At 37.3% G+C, this 16,465-nt stretch overlaps 1 protein-coding gene across 1 annotated transcript; it reads left to right on the forward strand.

Moving 5' to 3' along the window:
• The first annotated feature begins 3,648 nt into the window (after positions 1 to 3,648).
• Positions 3,649 to 14,938, forward strand: tbx20 (T-box transcription factor 20). The gene is made up of 8 exons (XM_086078276.1): positions 3,649 to 3,979; positions 5,422 to 5,707; positions 7,215 to 7,379; positions 8,460 to 8,568; positions 9,561 to 9,719; positions 10,155 to 10,231; positions 12,685 to 12,797; positions 12,919 to 14,938. The coding sequence occupies exons 1-8, from the start codon at positions 3,841 to 3,843 to the stop codon at positions 13,242 to 13,244; spliced, it is 1,374 nt and encodes a 457-aa protein (XP_085934402.1). The 5' UTR covers positions 3,649 to 3,840; the 3' UTR covers positions 13,245 to 14,938.
• Positions 14,939 to 16,465: the final 1,527 nt, after the last annotated feature.

Genomic DNA, 16,465 nt, shown 5'->3' on the forward strand with positions numbered 1-16,465 from the left:
TCCCCCCAGAGTGGAATTTGGTGGAAAAATAATCGCCCCGTGATTGAATTGCCCGGCGGGACGTTTGAGCCCGGCCCGTAATGAAATGGCTGTTGTCGCGAGCCGACCTTTCTGGCCCCGCGTGGCCACTTTTTCAGCAGATTACGCCGACTATTTGCCTACAGGAAGACGTGTAATGTATGTACATGCCGCTGTTTTGTCAATGTAAATCCCCATTACCGCACGCCAGATTCTGTTTATTACACAAGGGCTGTCACCCGTATGCCTGACCGGGCCACGGGCAAGTCTCTGCGCAGCCCCCAAACTCTGCTTACAGTCTTTGTCTGCATAGCAGAAAATGCTAAAATGCTAAATGAATGCATTAATACAATTTAAAATGGCTTGAAGTAGTAAAATGATACATTTGTCAAGGCTAGTTCTATTTTTTGAGCGGGGGATAAAATGAGTATAGTAGAAGATTATGATAAGATATTAATTTTTTGAGAAAAAAGTTGTACACTTAGAGGAATAGACTTTTTTTAAACAAATAAAAATAATCTTGGGGGAACTTTTTTTTTTTTTTTAGATTAGTCATATTTTTACTTATGTATAATATGTCCTTGTTTAACAAAAATAAAGGCTAAAGGCTAAATGTTATGGTTTGCTACTGACCATTCTTTTCATGACTAAAGCCTGAAATAGTTTAAATCTGGAAGAGAAAAAAAACACTAAAATGCTAAATATTATTATTAATAATAGCTTCTGTAGCTCTGACATCCAAACACCACCTTGCGGAAGATGTAATATAAATATTGAATATTTGAAAGGCTAATTGCTAAATGACCTTTTCTTCATAAATTTTGCTAGAATTTTTTATTTTATTTAGCTGAAACCACTAAAATGCTCTTGCCCCATAAAGCAAAACAAAAATCCTGCAAAAGTTGCAAATGCAACACATTTGGAAAAGGGCGCTAAAGGCTACATGCTAATGTCCATCTGCTATTAGTCATTGTTTTCCTGAACAAAGCTTGAAATAGAGCTTTAGTTTGACTTAAAGTGTTACAATGCTCAAATATTGTTGTCTCTACTCCGCTCAGAGATCAAACACACCATGAGGAAATTGTAATCGGAACAGGCGCTAAAGGCTAAATGCTAACATCTGCTGTTAGTCTTTTTTTTTTTCAGGACTTTACAACGACAAACGGCAGACTATATGTTGTTGTTTTCATAACTAAGTAATGATTGAAATACTCAAAGTTTAAACTGATGTAAAATCGCAAAAATGCTCAAATCCCACCCCTCAACAACACCGTCCAGAAAACCAGGTGTTTAAAGGCTAAATGCTAACGTTTAGCGTTAAGCCTCCAGCATTATGGCAGCTTAAACTTTTACAATTTTAAAGGCGGCTTTTTCCCCGAGTTGTACGTCGGGTCGCATGGTACGCTAACAGCGCCATCATCATCAACATCATTTACTAAAACATCATTTCCCGTGATCCTCCAACTGTAAATATGATTGAAAGTGACATTTTGACAGTCTTGCCGTTTGTTTGAATGACTTGACTGTTTGGCTTGGAGCCGCGCTGCCCCCTTCAAGGCCCCGCCGGCCCCTCAAAGTGTGAATAATATCCAGCGAGCAGCGCAAGGGAAAGCTTTTAGCACATTATCCACTGCAGACGCCAACGCATGCTAATCCACTTTGTCAGCGCGGGTCTCTTATTAAATATCTGCACAGGCGCATTTGCATTCTGGACTCAAATAGAGTCACATTGAGGACACACACACACACACACTTTTGTGTCACTTTAGAGGACACAACACCTCTTGTTCATCATTTTGTGAATACAAATGAGTGGAACAAAACTTGGACTTCAAACCGGCGTCGCGTTGGATGAGAATTACGTCCAAGTGTGTGTTTTGCTTTTTCTTTGGCATTTTAGGGGTGATTGTCTCCCGATTGCGCCACAGAATGATACAGGTGTGAAATCAATTGTGTGACGATAACCATAGAACAGGAAATAGAACATATTTTTTTTGTTTGACTTTGTTATAATGACACGATTTTATGAAAGTGGAGCAAAAAAAGATGGAAAGATGTTCAAGAAATGGAATTTAGGCTATACAAGGAATAGTGGAAATATATAACCATAGAACAAGAAATAAGTCAGAAGGCTGTAGGAAAGGGTACAAAAAGAAAAACAAATCTCCATTGCGCAGAAAACAGAACGCGTGGCTAAAAAAAAGATGGCAAAAGAGGGAAAACGGTCATTAACGGTCCTGCAATGAGTATTCAGTGTTGATGTTGTGGTGCGTTCAAGTGCACCTCGTAATCTCCAGCTTCAAGCCATGAAGTAACATCTCTACTTGTCTGCTGCTTTTTTCTTATCTGTCTTGCTATCCAGCAGGAAACAACATGGTGTCTCCACAAACGTGTCGCCTGAGGTGAGTGACTGCTCGACCGGATCTATCCATCTCTATCGAGTTAAAAGCGAAGAAGAAGGGAAAAAAATATCGCTTCGATGCTTCTTGAAAGCGTATTTGTGCGATACGGAAATGAACCAGCGATAAAAAGGAGATGTATGAGAACATTTTCTTGCTGTGAGCGAACTATATGACTTGAGAGTGGACCTGCTAAAAACAAAGGACAACTATCTTTCACATATGTCGCACTACCTCTTTAAGGATTTCTTTCTAGCCAATCAGAAGCCGGAAGGAACTTATTTTAAATGTGGACCACTAAAAAACTTTAGTAATGTGACACACTGTTCGGAAAAACTATATAGTGTTTAAATGTTAATAATTCCGATTTTTTTTTGTGTGTGTGCAAATTTAAGACTTAAAGGAAAAAATTTTTTTTAATGGTGATTCTAAATTTATTTTTCAATGTCATACATATACGAAATGTTACTCGTTTTTAGATGTTAAACGTCAAATGTTCAATCTAAATTCGATACTTGGCACTGAAATGTAAGCTGATGCTAAGCTAACTCAATGCGCGTGTGACACGGAGAATACTCGACGACGTACAAAAAGAGACGCTAACACAAAGTTAACGGTCACTAACAATGGCCCGAACGAAATGCGATGAAACTCAACTATGTACCGAAACAATGCCGACGCCAAGCGAGTGTCAGTTTGCGAACATCACACATGACCAAACATAGAAAACAGGTGAGATGTGATCGGTGTTATCTGAGCAACTGTGATGTCATTTTAAATCAACAGCAAGTGGCAAAATGGCCGCCCCAAATTAGATGGATAAAAACGGGCTGCTGGGGGATATTATTTCTTTTTTCTCTCTCTTTCTTTCTTTCTTTCTTTCTTTCTTTCTTTCTTTCTTTCTTTCTTTCTTTCTTTATTTCTTTCTTTCTTTCTTTCTTTCTTTCTTCCCTCCAAAACCAGGAAGCTTCTGGAATTGTAACTACATAATAATATGTTTCGATCTACCCAAGAAGAAGTAGAAGATAGCAGACCTGACTTCCTCTCGTGCAGCTCGCGTTGACCATGACGTCTTTCTCCTCCTCCGCGCTTCCCACAAAGCCTCCTCTGATTGGCTACCGAGGTGGGACAGCGTGACGTGTCAGCCTCTGTAAAATGATTGGAGCGAAGAAGAAGAAAAAAAAGGGCTCAAGTTGGCTCCAAGCTTTCCACAAAGATCTGTAAAGCACCTCCGGACCGGCCTGGAAGTCACCTGGAAGTCCTGGATGCCCTCCTCATCCTCCTTCTTCTTCTTCTTCTTCTTCTTCCTCTTCTCCTCCATCATGCGACCACATTGGCCTTTATAAACTCCATCAAGCCAAGGGATTTATTACTGTCTTCTTGTCAAGTTTGCGCGGAGGTTTTTTTTCTTTTGCGGAGCGAAATGGAGTACAGCAGCTCCCCGAAGCCGCAGCTGTCGTCGCGGGCCAACGCCTTCTCCATCGCGGCGCTCATGTCCAGCGGCAAGCCCAGCAAGGACAAGGACGGCGGCGGCGGCGGCGACAGCACCATCAAGCCCCTCGGTACGTCACGTGCAGCCTAAACACACAAAAAGACACCATTGGCGTCAACTTCACTTTTTGTGAAGTTTGCGTGAATCAGACTTAGAGGGAAGCAAAAAAGAATAGGGAGGGGGGCATTGTCATGTTTATACGGGTTTTTTTCTTGGCATTTTTGAAGGTGGAATGGCTAAATGCAAAAAAAAAAAAAAAGTAGGATGTTATAATAATAATATTAACCGTAAAAAATGGAACAACGCTGACAGAACAAGACGCGTGATCGGTAAAAACTTTATTTTAAGAACAACTTCTGTTCGAGAAAATAGATTCTGATTTGTATTTATATGTATTTGTATTTATTGAAGGTTTTCCATTGCGTCGATAAATCGGACTATATTGCTGTGGGTACAAATAATTGAGACCTAAAATAAATAAATAAATAAATAAATCTGCACCCTTTTCGGTATTTCGACCCATTTTAATGTTCTGCTCATTGACAATATTTGTATTTAGAATAGGAGTTATGTTGTCAAAGTTTATCAATTATTATTTTTTTATACCTATCATAAATAGCAAAATGGAGAGAAAGTGATCATTTTGCAGTGGCTCTTTATTTTTCCCCCCCATATATCAAAGCTGTATTTGATGACAATTTGTATTTTTGCTTTTTATTTATTTCCATGGAATTATCTTCAGATATACGTTTAATGACAATATATTATAGAGGTATCACTCATTCATCATCAATAAACAGAATTTCTCGTTAAAAAAGTGTATTGCCAATTTTATTCATACAAGTATACATCTATTTTTCCATTGTACTTTTATTTATTTAGTGTATTACTTCTGTACTGTATTTAATGACCACTTGTATTTATTTTTGTATGCGATTATATTCAGTTAACACATAAGAAGGCCTATTTAATAACTTTTATTCATGATCGTTATACTGTTTGTTGTGTTTGTTCATATTAGGTTTTGTAATAAGAATATAGGCCTACTGAATTGCAACTTTCATCAGTTTGTATAACTGTTATTGTATTTATTTTTAGCTATCGAGTAAAAAAAAAAAGAGGATTGTATTTAATGATAACTTACTCTCGTTGAAGTGTTTTTAAGATTTTTTTATTATTATTATAATTTTTATATTTATTATTATTATTTTATTGTCACTTCAATTGTTCAACTGTATTGAAATTATTAATCATTTTGAGTGGCAATAATTTAATGTGATTGATTTCTGTTTTAAAATAAACGTGTGTTTTATACTGCACGCTTCAAAAACTTTTTTTTTGGTTAAATCCAATAAAAAAGATATTTACTATATACTCTTTACATTTTTATCCCTAAGGGGGGGAAACCCAAACCTGTCACTATTACTTAATTCAATGTTGTGATGAATTTCCCTTCTCCAAGTGCATGTGAATATTAGTTAATGAATTCCAATTTCACCTTCGCCTTCGCAGAGCAGTTCGTGGAGAAATCTTCGTGCGGCCAGCCGCCTCTCTCGGACCTCTCCTCTTCATCCTCCTCCTCCTCGTCTTTGGACGTCCTGCAGCCGCTGGCGGGAGAGCTGGTCGGGAGCGCGCCGCTGTCGGCCGCGGGGGCGTGCACAGAGCCCCTCATCCCCACCAGCCCGCCGCTCCCGTGCAGCGAGGAGATGGCCAACATCTCGTGCAGCCTCGAGACCAAAGAACTCTGGGACAAGTTCCACGACCTCGGCACCGAGATGATCATCACCAAGTCGGGAAGGTAAACTTGAAAAAAAAATTCTAGCTGCCAAATATTGCAAACACACGGACGGAATAACATTCAAAAAACGTTGGCTCGCGTCTGTGCACCTGCCACGTGCTCGAAAAAGATAGATTTTTATGTAATTATGTATTGCCATTTAGAGCAATGATAATAATAATAATAATAATAATAATAATAATAATACATTCATTTGTAAAGCACTTTACATTTGACATCAAACCTCAAAGTGCTACAGTGGGTAAAACATAAAACAATATATAACATAATATATAGCATAATATTAATAATAATAATAATAATAATAATAATTTATAAAGCATTTTTTATTTCAATGGAAATACAAAAGTTCTACAATATATCAAATAACAGCAAAGATATCAACAATAAAACAAAATAGCCTATATTTATTCTCTACTGTCAATTTAAAATACATCGGATTGATTATTTTACTACTTTACTACTATTAGTGCACGTGTTATTGATATTTCAATGATGAACAATTTAATATGTGATTGACTTTTTTATCATTTAAATGTTATTTACAAAAATAGTTTTATACAGTTACATTACATATTTCGTTAATTTCAAAATGATATAATAATAAAATACTAATAATATCATTCTATTAATTTAAAAAATATGAATAATAATAAAACTTAGTTCCAGGTCAGTAGGCTTATTGCCAAAGTGATTAAATGTGTAAGTTGTCGTGCATTAAAAGTGCAATTCTGGTTATAATGTAGGATTTACAATTATTAAAACAAAAAACTAAAACAATTTCGATATTAAATAAATAAATTTACCAAATTTGGAATGAGTCAAGTTAACAATGTATTATAGTTTCATATGATAATAAAACAATATTTTAATATAATGATAAAAATGTAATAATTATAGATATACTAATTTGCAGTACAACATTTTACAATTTAGTCCTCTATAGATGACAATTTTGTGAATTCAATATAGTTAATTACCTTTTATATTTGCTAAAAGACTATCAATAATAAATATGAAAATTTCCCCAATTAATAAATAACACGATAGTAATATTACATCATTTATAAAACAATTTGCGTCTTACTATTTTTATTTTTTTTGCAGAACAACTTTAATGAACAAGGTGGACTTTTAGTGCATGCTTTCATGATGATTTTACATTTTTAAAATATTTACGTATTAAAAAATACTGCATTGACATTAAATAATACATCCATCCATCTATTATCTAAACCGCTTATCTCTCACGCCTAAATCTCAAATTGAGACTTGAGTCATGTGCACTGCCTTTCTCAACCACAACAAAAGTTGGCGACTTTTATTGCGTTTCTGATTTTATGATCATTTATTTAAACTGAGTATTTGTTGCCTATTCCATACTGCGTGTTATGTTTTCCCCCTCACTGCAATGTGACCTTGAGGCCCGAAAGACGGCTCAAAATAAATGGCATAATCATTTTAAAATAATAGTAATACAACTTGTGTGTGTGTGTGTGTGATGCAGGCGGATGTTCCCGACCATCCGGGTGTCTTTTTCGGGTGTGGAGCAGGAGTGCAAGTACATCGTGTTGATGGACATCGTCCCGGTGGACAACAAGCGCTATAGATACGCTTACCACAGATCTTCGTGGCTGGTGGCTGGCAAGGCGGACCCTCCTTTGCCTGCCAGGTAATATAAGCATCGTCGTGGAGCACTCCCAAATGACGTCATAACGCGACGTATATGATTAAAATGTCCTTTTCTACGACTAATGCTCTAAATGTCATTATACAACAAATAGTTCCAACCAAGCAATTTAATTGGTCAACAACTGCAGCGGGGTTTTTCACTGTACATATCACTCCGCCACACCAACAATTAATATTACCGTGTTAGTAAAATATTTACGTTACAAAGTTGAGCATTTCTTGGAATAACATTTGATTTAAAGTAATGGTCGTCAGATAATGTGAATGAGACATTAAGCGCACAAACAAACAGGAGCGGAAACTAGCTCAACGTGCTAACACGGCTGACCACTACATTTGCCACAGCGTAGCTTCATTTTGTATTTCCGGACTACTTGCGTGACTTTTTCTCGTCATGGAGCACTCACCAAATGACATAATAGCGGGACTCTACGTGACGTGGAATGGTGTAATCGTCCAAAGTTGTCCGTGAAAATGAAACAAGCTTCATTTGTTTCATTTTTTTGGTAACTGTTGTTGACGCCTTAAGGGATAAACGCATCATATGCGGAACTATTTGTGCTGGCGGAGCCGAATAAATTATTACGTAAACAGAAATCACCCATACAAAACTCCTGATTTCCAATTGGTTGTTAACAATGTATTTCAATTTAATATCAATCCATCATTTATTGTAGTTGCAATGTATATTCGTTAAATTTATTTTTTTCATTGAATGTCAATAAATTGAATACCAATGGATGTCGAATGAATGCGAATATGCGATCCCAAATGTCAGCCGTAAACTGTGCATAGAATTACAAGAATTACCCCCCCCCCCCAAAAAAAAACGAAATAAATGATGCAATTAAAAATATTTTATATTTCATTTAATTTCTTCTGATATTTTACTGTTTTTATTTTATTATAAAAGACCAATAAAAATGCCTAACGCGCAACATATAATTTGATGATTTATTTTTTTATCCGCTAAATTCTAGTGTTGATTGGCTACTTGTGTGGGCTCTCGGCCAATCAGGAGCGAGCATGTGACGCCTGCGTTGCGGTGTTGCGTCCACAGGTTGTACGTACATCCCGACTCTCCGTTCAGCGGCGAGCAGCTGACGAAGCAAATGGTTTCTTTCGAGAAGGTCAAACTCACCAACAACGAGCTCGACCAGCACGGACACGTCAGTTTGTACTCTTGTTTTTTTTTTTTTTTTATCAATAATGCAAATATATTTAAAGTGAACTTTGATCTGTATTTTTGGCATTGTGTTTGTATTTCGAGAAGATGTCGATACAGTAAGTAGAACATACGATTAAGATAAAATATTAAACAAAGCATATATGTCGACCTTAAAGGTTTCAGTCGTAGATTTAATGAGGTAATAATATTTAATATTTACCATAATACATTGAATGTTAGAAATGTTAAAGAGCCATATGCACATTGTTTTACTTCTTTTAAAAATGTATTGCTAAATGATGTTTCCCTCCATAATTTTTATTTGAGCATTGTTAACCTACAACTCAGATCAACATTAAAAGTCCCCCTGATAAGCAAACAAATAAAAATTACACCTGAGCACAAATGCCAATGAATTATGGCACTAACTGGACAAAAGTATGTAACGCAAATTGAGCCACTGCAAACAAAAGTGGGCTAATTCCAATATTCAATTTTTTTAAGTTTTATGTCTAAAATTAAATCGAATGGATTTATATCTTAGTGATTTATCTGACACTTAATACAGGGAAATGCAATAATATAAAGTGCAATATAGTCCACAGTGTCGGTGCCAGGTGCTGGTAGGGGCCAATACTGGCCTTATTTTTAGGTATCAGGTACTTTTGGAGGCTGCCAATACCAAGCCACTGATACTTAAGACAAACAAAATATGACATTTAGTCCTCTGCAGTAATCAAAAAGAAGAAGACAGAAAGAAAGTTTTTTTTTACAATGTTTGTCTTTTTGTTAACTTCAATTTTATATATCAAAAGTACTAGAGGTATCAGTACTCGGCATTGTCAATATTCATTAAATGTCATAATTGGAACTACACTTAATCATTCATTTAAGCGACAAGCCTTTTCTCTATTAATTACCATACCTAAAAATGACTAAAATGGAGTTCGCCCACTGTAGTCATCTGTGACTCAATTGCGTGTGCGCTTTCAGATCATCCTGAACTCCATGCACAAGTACCAGCCTCGGGTTCACATCATCAAGAAGAAGGAGCACACGGCCTCGCTGCTCAACTTCAAGTCGGAGGAATTCCGCACGTTTGTTTTCGTGGAAACCGTCTTCACCGCAGTCACCGCGTACCAGAACCAGCTGGTGAGTCGCCCCTTTCACGCGGCCTGTCAATTTACCCCCGCGTGAGTGTCAAGTGTTTTCTGGGGACAAAGTTGGCCTTCTTTTTATCAGAATGAAGTTTTTCCTTCATTAACCCCTTTCACGCTGTCAAAACCTTCATCTTCATCAGAGACGGCAAATCCAGGTCCAGAAAGTAAAAATCCTGCCACAGTTTGGTTTTAGCCCTTGATGCTAGCTAGCTAGCTCCCATGGTGCTTGTTTACCTTTTAGGGAGCTAGCTAGCTAGCATCAGGGGCTAAAGCCAAACTGTGGCAGGATTTTTACTTTCTGGACCTGGATTTGCCACCTCTTCTTCCTTGCTTTTTCGTGTGTGTGGTCTGTGTGAAAGTTACGTTTGGCTCTGTATTATATATAAACACGGCTCAACATGAAAGATAACGTGCGCGTGTGTTTCAGATAACCAAGCTGAAGATTGACAGTAACCCTTTCGCCAAAGGATTTCGGGATTCATCGCGGCTGACGGACATGGAGAGGTACAGGGAATTCTGGGAATGCCATTTTGCGTTTATTTTCCTGACCTTTTTTGTTGTTGTCACATATAGCACGAGCTGTGGTATCAGATGGCTCTCACTGTTCACAGATATCAAACAGGAGAAGGGTACAGAAAGCCTCCTAGAACATCTGAACTTTATTTGGGGTTAATCAGGGGCACTTTAATGGTGGCAGGTGTGTGCTGACTCCCATTTAACATGAGTTTCAATATGATTGGTTCATTCTGAAACGGACACATTTTGAGTTATGGGGGTGTGCACACTTATGCAAATACATCTCAGTTGTTTGTTTATACTTCCACTCTCTTTTCCCCAATGAGGTTATTATAGGCCACATTAATGGTGGTAAAAGTTTTAAAGTGTTTTATGACATAATCTGGCATTTGGAGAAGGGTGTGTAGACTTTTTCTACCCACACACACTTGGAGGTGGTGTCAGAGTGTATTTGAGGGCTGTGAATTGGAGCTGATCAATTGATCTTTGGGGAGCTGCAGAGGGAAAATGCGATTAGCCAACAGTCGCCATGCGGCTGCACTCAAACACACTTTAATCCAATTGGACGACTGTGAGTGATTGAAGCCAGCAGGCCCCGCCCCCCCTCCCCTCCATCCCGCAGGGCATTGTGGGATTTTGCCATGGGGTCGGCCTGATAAAAACACACACATTTGTACTGGTCTGCTGACACATATTGCACTTTACTAACCTGATTGGAGGGAGCGGGGAGGGGATAATGTGGACCCACGGATGGCATCATGCAACACACACACACACACAAACACACCCACGCACACACCCACACGCACACGCAAACAATTTGTGTCACTGGGCTTGACAAGTGCAGCGTGACAAGACTCAAATGAGCTAATGCACTTCGGGGGTGTAGAGGGTACACAGAAATAAGTGTTACAAACAAAACAATGTCAGATTTGATTATGATATGGATGATGTCACCACAAGGAAGTAATGAAAGTTTGTAAAAAAAAAAAAAAAGAAGACAAATGGCATAACAAGCATGTTTGCGTGAAAGTAAACCGTGTTCTAAAAGAAAGAGTTGTGTCATCGTAACTGCGTAAAGATCCAATTCAGTTTGATTGTCGTAACATACATTTTCTTGTAAAATATCAAATAAAAAGATTTTCGTTCAGATTAGGATTTTTTATGGGCTGGGTTTAAAAAAATCGAATAATCGATATCGAATCGATTTTCCTTTTCGAGCCTGATATTGATTCATAAGCCCATGAATCGATTATTTTAATATCTTTTTTCCCCCATAAATTCATAACAAAATAGGCCAAATGATATATTTATTTACTGTTTTCTTGAAATGTATTGTTCACATGAATTTAAAAGTATTTTCTTAAATTTTTTGAATAATTTTTTATTTTATGTTGTTCTTAACATTGTATTTGTATGTTTTTAACTGTATTTGAAAGGTGACTTTGAGTGTCCAGGAAGGCGCCTATAAATACAATTTATTATTATTATTATTATTATTATTATTATTATTATTATTATTATTATTATTATTATTATTATTATTATTGTTGTTGTTGTTGTTTAATACCTGACTTATTGTACTTTAAGTCAATTCAGTATATTTTTAATTTATATTTACAATTATTGAATTAGAATTTGAATTGAATGTTTGTGGAGTTTTTATCATGTCCTTGATATTTAAGAAGAATTGAAGTGACTCGAATCGGGTGGAAAAGCTGAATCGAATCGAACTGAACTCTTGGTAATCGAAATCGAATCGATTGAGGAAATTAGAATCGATACCCAGCCCTACTAAATTGTGACTTAATCACTCACAAGATAACCACCCCCCCCATATTATAACTTTATTTCTTTCAGATTATGACTTGATTCTCGTAAAATTAGGACTTGAAAAAATATTTCTTTAATATTGTAAGACTGACTGTTTTCCTACAAAATAAACAATTTTATTTTCATAATATTTGGATTTTTTCCCTCCCTCAGTCGACACCCGTCCACCATTTCATTGTAATATATTTTACGCTTTGAGTTTTGGTGTGTTTATTTCCCAAAATCCCACCATAGAAGCATATTTTGGAGGTGTTATTTCCCCCCCCCCCCCCTGTCCTCTTGTTCTCAACTAAGAAATCGGGGCGTCGCTTGGACAACCCATCAGTCCTCACATTCCTGCCTCCTCCCCACTAGGTGTCACTGTCTTTTTAGGTGGGTTGAAACTGAAAAAATTAATTTTCATGTACGTAAAATGACAAGAAAAAAATTGGCATCAAAACCGAATCACTGAATCGAACCGTCCTTAAATCGACGTATCGAGATACGTGTCAAATTATTTTTGATTTGAGAGATGCGCACCCCTAATATATACGTATATAGGTGCTGTGGTGAGCGTTGCAAAACAAGGAGATTTATTTCGGGCTGTTGCTCTTGGACTTCTGCTGCAGGGAAAGTGTGGAGAATCTGATCCACAAGCACTCGTACGCCCGCTCGCCCATCAGAACATACGCCGGCGACGACGACCACATGCCGGACGACGGACACCCGCCACACGCCAGAGGTGACTACTCACATTTACCACAGCAGGCTGCTAATGTCTGGCGACGCAGCATGTGGCTCGTTACCCCAGCTAATTCTCACATGCTCAAAGTGAATCGTACCTGACGTTTGGATGCGCGCAGGCTCGGCGTTCTCGGCCTCGGACAACCTGTCGCTGAGCTCCTGGGTGAGCGGCGGCACGTCGGCGGGCTTTTCGAGCTTCCAGCACCCTCCGTCGCTGTCGGCCATGGGGGCGGGCGGAGCCGGCTCCCTGCCGCACCCCATCCAGGGCTCGCTGCCCCACTACGGTCGTCTGGGCGTGCCCCTGGCGCCCGGCGCCCTGCAGGCCGGCGGCCCGTCCTTCCCGTCCTTCCACATGCCGCGATACCACCACTACTTCCAGCAGGGGCCCTACGCCGCCATCCAGGGCCTGCGCCACTCCTCCGCCGTCATGACGCCCTTCGTATGACTCGGTCACGCCCACTCCTCGAACCTCGGACCGCCTCACTATCATCTTGTGTAAATAGATCACCTGGAAAACGATTACGAAAGGACAGAGACATGTTAAGAACGTCCACTAATGGAACATCCTGGTGCTCAAGGACCTGCAAACGGAGGCAGCCATGTTGTCAAAAAAGTGCGTCGCCACGGCAACAGTGAATCGAGCTTGGGTGTTTGCAGACATGATGCAACATTATGCAAAGGACCACAGTGAACCACACAAGAATAATTATACTACAATAATAATAAAATAAATCATTTGTAGAATATGATAAAAAAAGTTAATAATTTAAATTAAATAAAAATAATTAATAAATAAATAAATAAAATATTATTTGCAGAATATGGCTTTATTGACTTAATAATAATTTAAATCAACTTTTTACTATTATTATTATTCTTTATTGTCTTTATTCTTGTACTATATTGTTTTCTTTTCATTGTGGCCCTTTGTAAACAAGAAACCGCAACTCTAAGAAAACTAAGACCACTTGAAGAACCCCCCAAGGTCGGAAAAGCGAATTCAGGAATCTCGTAAAAGGCAAACGAGAAAAAGACGACGAAAACCTTCAACCTGATTGGTTTGGACCCGTTGTTGGGAGTCGGGAGGCTGCCGGCAACATTTGACAGAAACGAGACCACGTGGTTCCAAACACGTGTACTGTCAAAAGTCGACTGATAGTATGTAAGGGATGGACGGAAGCGCTACATTGGCTCACTATAGAGACAAACAAACGCTAGCACGCATGCTGGACTGAATAATTAAAAAAAAAAAAAAAAGTTTCACTTTGAGTTGTTGACTTTCATGTTAAAAACAACAAAGTAAACTTCCTGTTTGTTAGCATGTTAGCATAAGCTAACTGGGAGCATTTTGTTTTTTTAGTTGAAAGGGATAAGAAAAATGTTTTAGTCTTCCTGGAAATTGTCATCAATGCTTCTTATGTCATTATTTATCACTTATTTGATTTGGAGTACAGTGGGTATAAAAAGTCTACACACCCCTTGTTCAAATACCTGTTTTTGTGATATAACAAAAATGAGACCAAGGGGGAAAAAAATACTAGATGGAAATGTTCTTTAATCTTTTTGGTGAGGAAAAGTAAAACTAACGAGATACATAATATGGTTGCACAAGTGTGCACACCCTTTTATAACTGGATTTGACTTTGGCCAGACTGAACCAGTCACATTCAAACTCATGTTAAATGGGAGTCAAAAGTAACCTTGATGAACCCCAAATTAAGTTCAGGCGTGCTGGCAGACGTTTGTTTTCTTTCAGTTTTCAGTTTTGAAAAAGTGGCATTTGAACAACTTGGGTCTGTAGATTCTAACCATCCACAAGAGGTATTCACTTTGGCGTCCAAATGTTGCATTATACTGGAAACATCACTTAGCTAAAAGGTAACCTCATTTAAGACGACTCTCCTCACAATTGAGACTTTTTTTAAACTCAAATTTGATGAAATCATATTTTCAATTCAAGAATGTCTTCCTTCATTTCTAATATACAATTTTTATATCCTCAACATGTTGTGATGGCGGGTATGAATGTGTACATAAACCATTTTTCCTTGTCCAGGCCAGCTGAATATTTATTTGGTTTCAATGAATGTAAAATGTACAAATGACACACTTGTTTATCTGTTGTCATCTGAGCACCAAACAATCTTGCGTTTTGTTGACTTTGTTTTGTTTTTTTAAGTGCAATATATTTATTTTGTTGTCTGAAAATGTCTAATGTATCACCTTGAAAAAAGTTATTTGTCAAACTTGAGAAATATATATCACCACCCAAGTGCTGACTTTTTTTCTCTTTTCATTTGCACATCACGTAATGAACATATCTATTTATTATTATTTGAAAATGCATCAAATTTCATTATTAAAGTTATGAGGTTATAATGACTATATAAATTACACAGTCACTGTTTATAGTATATTATAGTGTTGTTGTAATTTTAGTCTGATATAGTTAACGCTGAAAATATTATAGTGATTCTACAGCACACTCTGGTGGCAGATTGTTTTATTAAATGCATATAAAAAATAAATAAAAAAGAAGACTGGTCATTTTAGTTCAATTCAAATAGGAAAAAAAATTTAAATAATCAAATATACACAGGATTTTTTTGATAATATAAAATGGAGGGGAAGGTTTCTATGGAGTTAAGACTCAAAATGAAAATAAAACAGCACGGGTAGAATCAAATATTGCTCGCCTAAAAATTAGACACATGAACATAAAAGTACATTAACACATGTATAATATAAATAACTTAAGCACAGAAGAATATGTAAATAAGTGGCAAATGTGTATATTAAATTAGGTAGAAAATTCAAATTCTACAGAGAAATAGGCAAACAATTAAAAAAGTAAAGAACACTAAAAAATATATAAATAAAGTGTGCCATTTTCTATTACTTGTGAAATAAATGAAACAAAATTTACAAATGTTGATAGATGAGGCAAAAATGTATATTAAATGCTAAAAAATAAATAAAAATAAAGTGTGCCATTTTCTATTGTGAAATAAATGAAACAAAAAAATAAAAATGTTGATAGATGAGGCAAATAAATAAATTAAATGTTAAAATAAATAAAAACGAAATGAATACATCAAAATAAAAATAAAAAATACATGAAAATAACAAAAATAACAAACAAATATTATACACATGCCTTTCATTAGTGTCACGTGCCGATGGGCATCGGCGGAAAAATAACTTCAAACTCGCCTGTGATTGGATTAGACGGCGGGCGGACAGAACGGTGACGCCTCCGCCGCCATCACGCACGGCCTGACGAACTGAGGCTGTTTCTCAATTGGTGCTTTTGTCCGTTCTTACGTCCTTGTGATCTTGTAAAACAAAATCAGTCACCGCCCAAGTGCTGTTCCAATTAAGAGTACGAATAAACCAAGAACGGACGAAATACCCGGATGCTTTTCTTGCATTTCCAGCACCTGAGTACAAGTCTCAGGACAGGTGTTATTTAATATAATCTGAAAAATACGGTACATTAATTTTTTCTTTAATTTTTTACATTACTTTAAGTATACAAATTGAAGTTACTTTTTTTGCACGACATACTCGCGCCATATGTATAGAGTGTGGGTACTTTAGCATTTTGGCCCATTTTCCTCCACTCGGGCTTTTAGCGGTGGCTACGGGACGAGCTAACAGGTCAGT

The sequence above is a fragment of the Leptonotus elevatus genome, chromosome 6, assembly GCF_054856555.1.
Source record: "Leptonotus elevatus isolate MCC_2025b chromosome 6, RoL_Lele_1.0, whole genome shotgun sequence".
Taxonomy (NCBI): domain Eukaryota; kingdom Metazoa; phylum Chordata; class Actinopteri; order Syngnathiformes; family Syngnathidae; genus Leptonotus; species Leptonotus elevatus.

Coding starts and splice junctions, on each gene's coding strand:
- tbx20 (XM_086078276.1), top strand. CDS start 3,841: ATGGAGTACAGCAGCTCCCCGAAGCCGCAGCTGTCGTCGCGGGCCAAC. Junction 3,980..5,421: donor CAGCACCATCAAGCCCCTCG/GTACGTCACGTG, acceptor TCGCCTTCGCAG/AGCAGTTCGTGGAGAAATCT. Junction 7,380..8,459: donor GACCCTCCTTTGCCTGCCAG/GTAATATAAGCA, acceptor TTGCGTCCACAG/GTTGTACGTACATCCCGACT.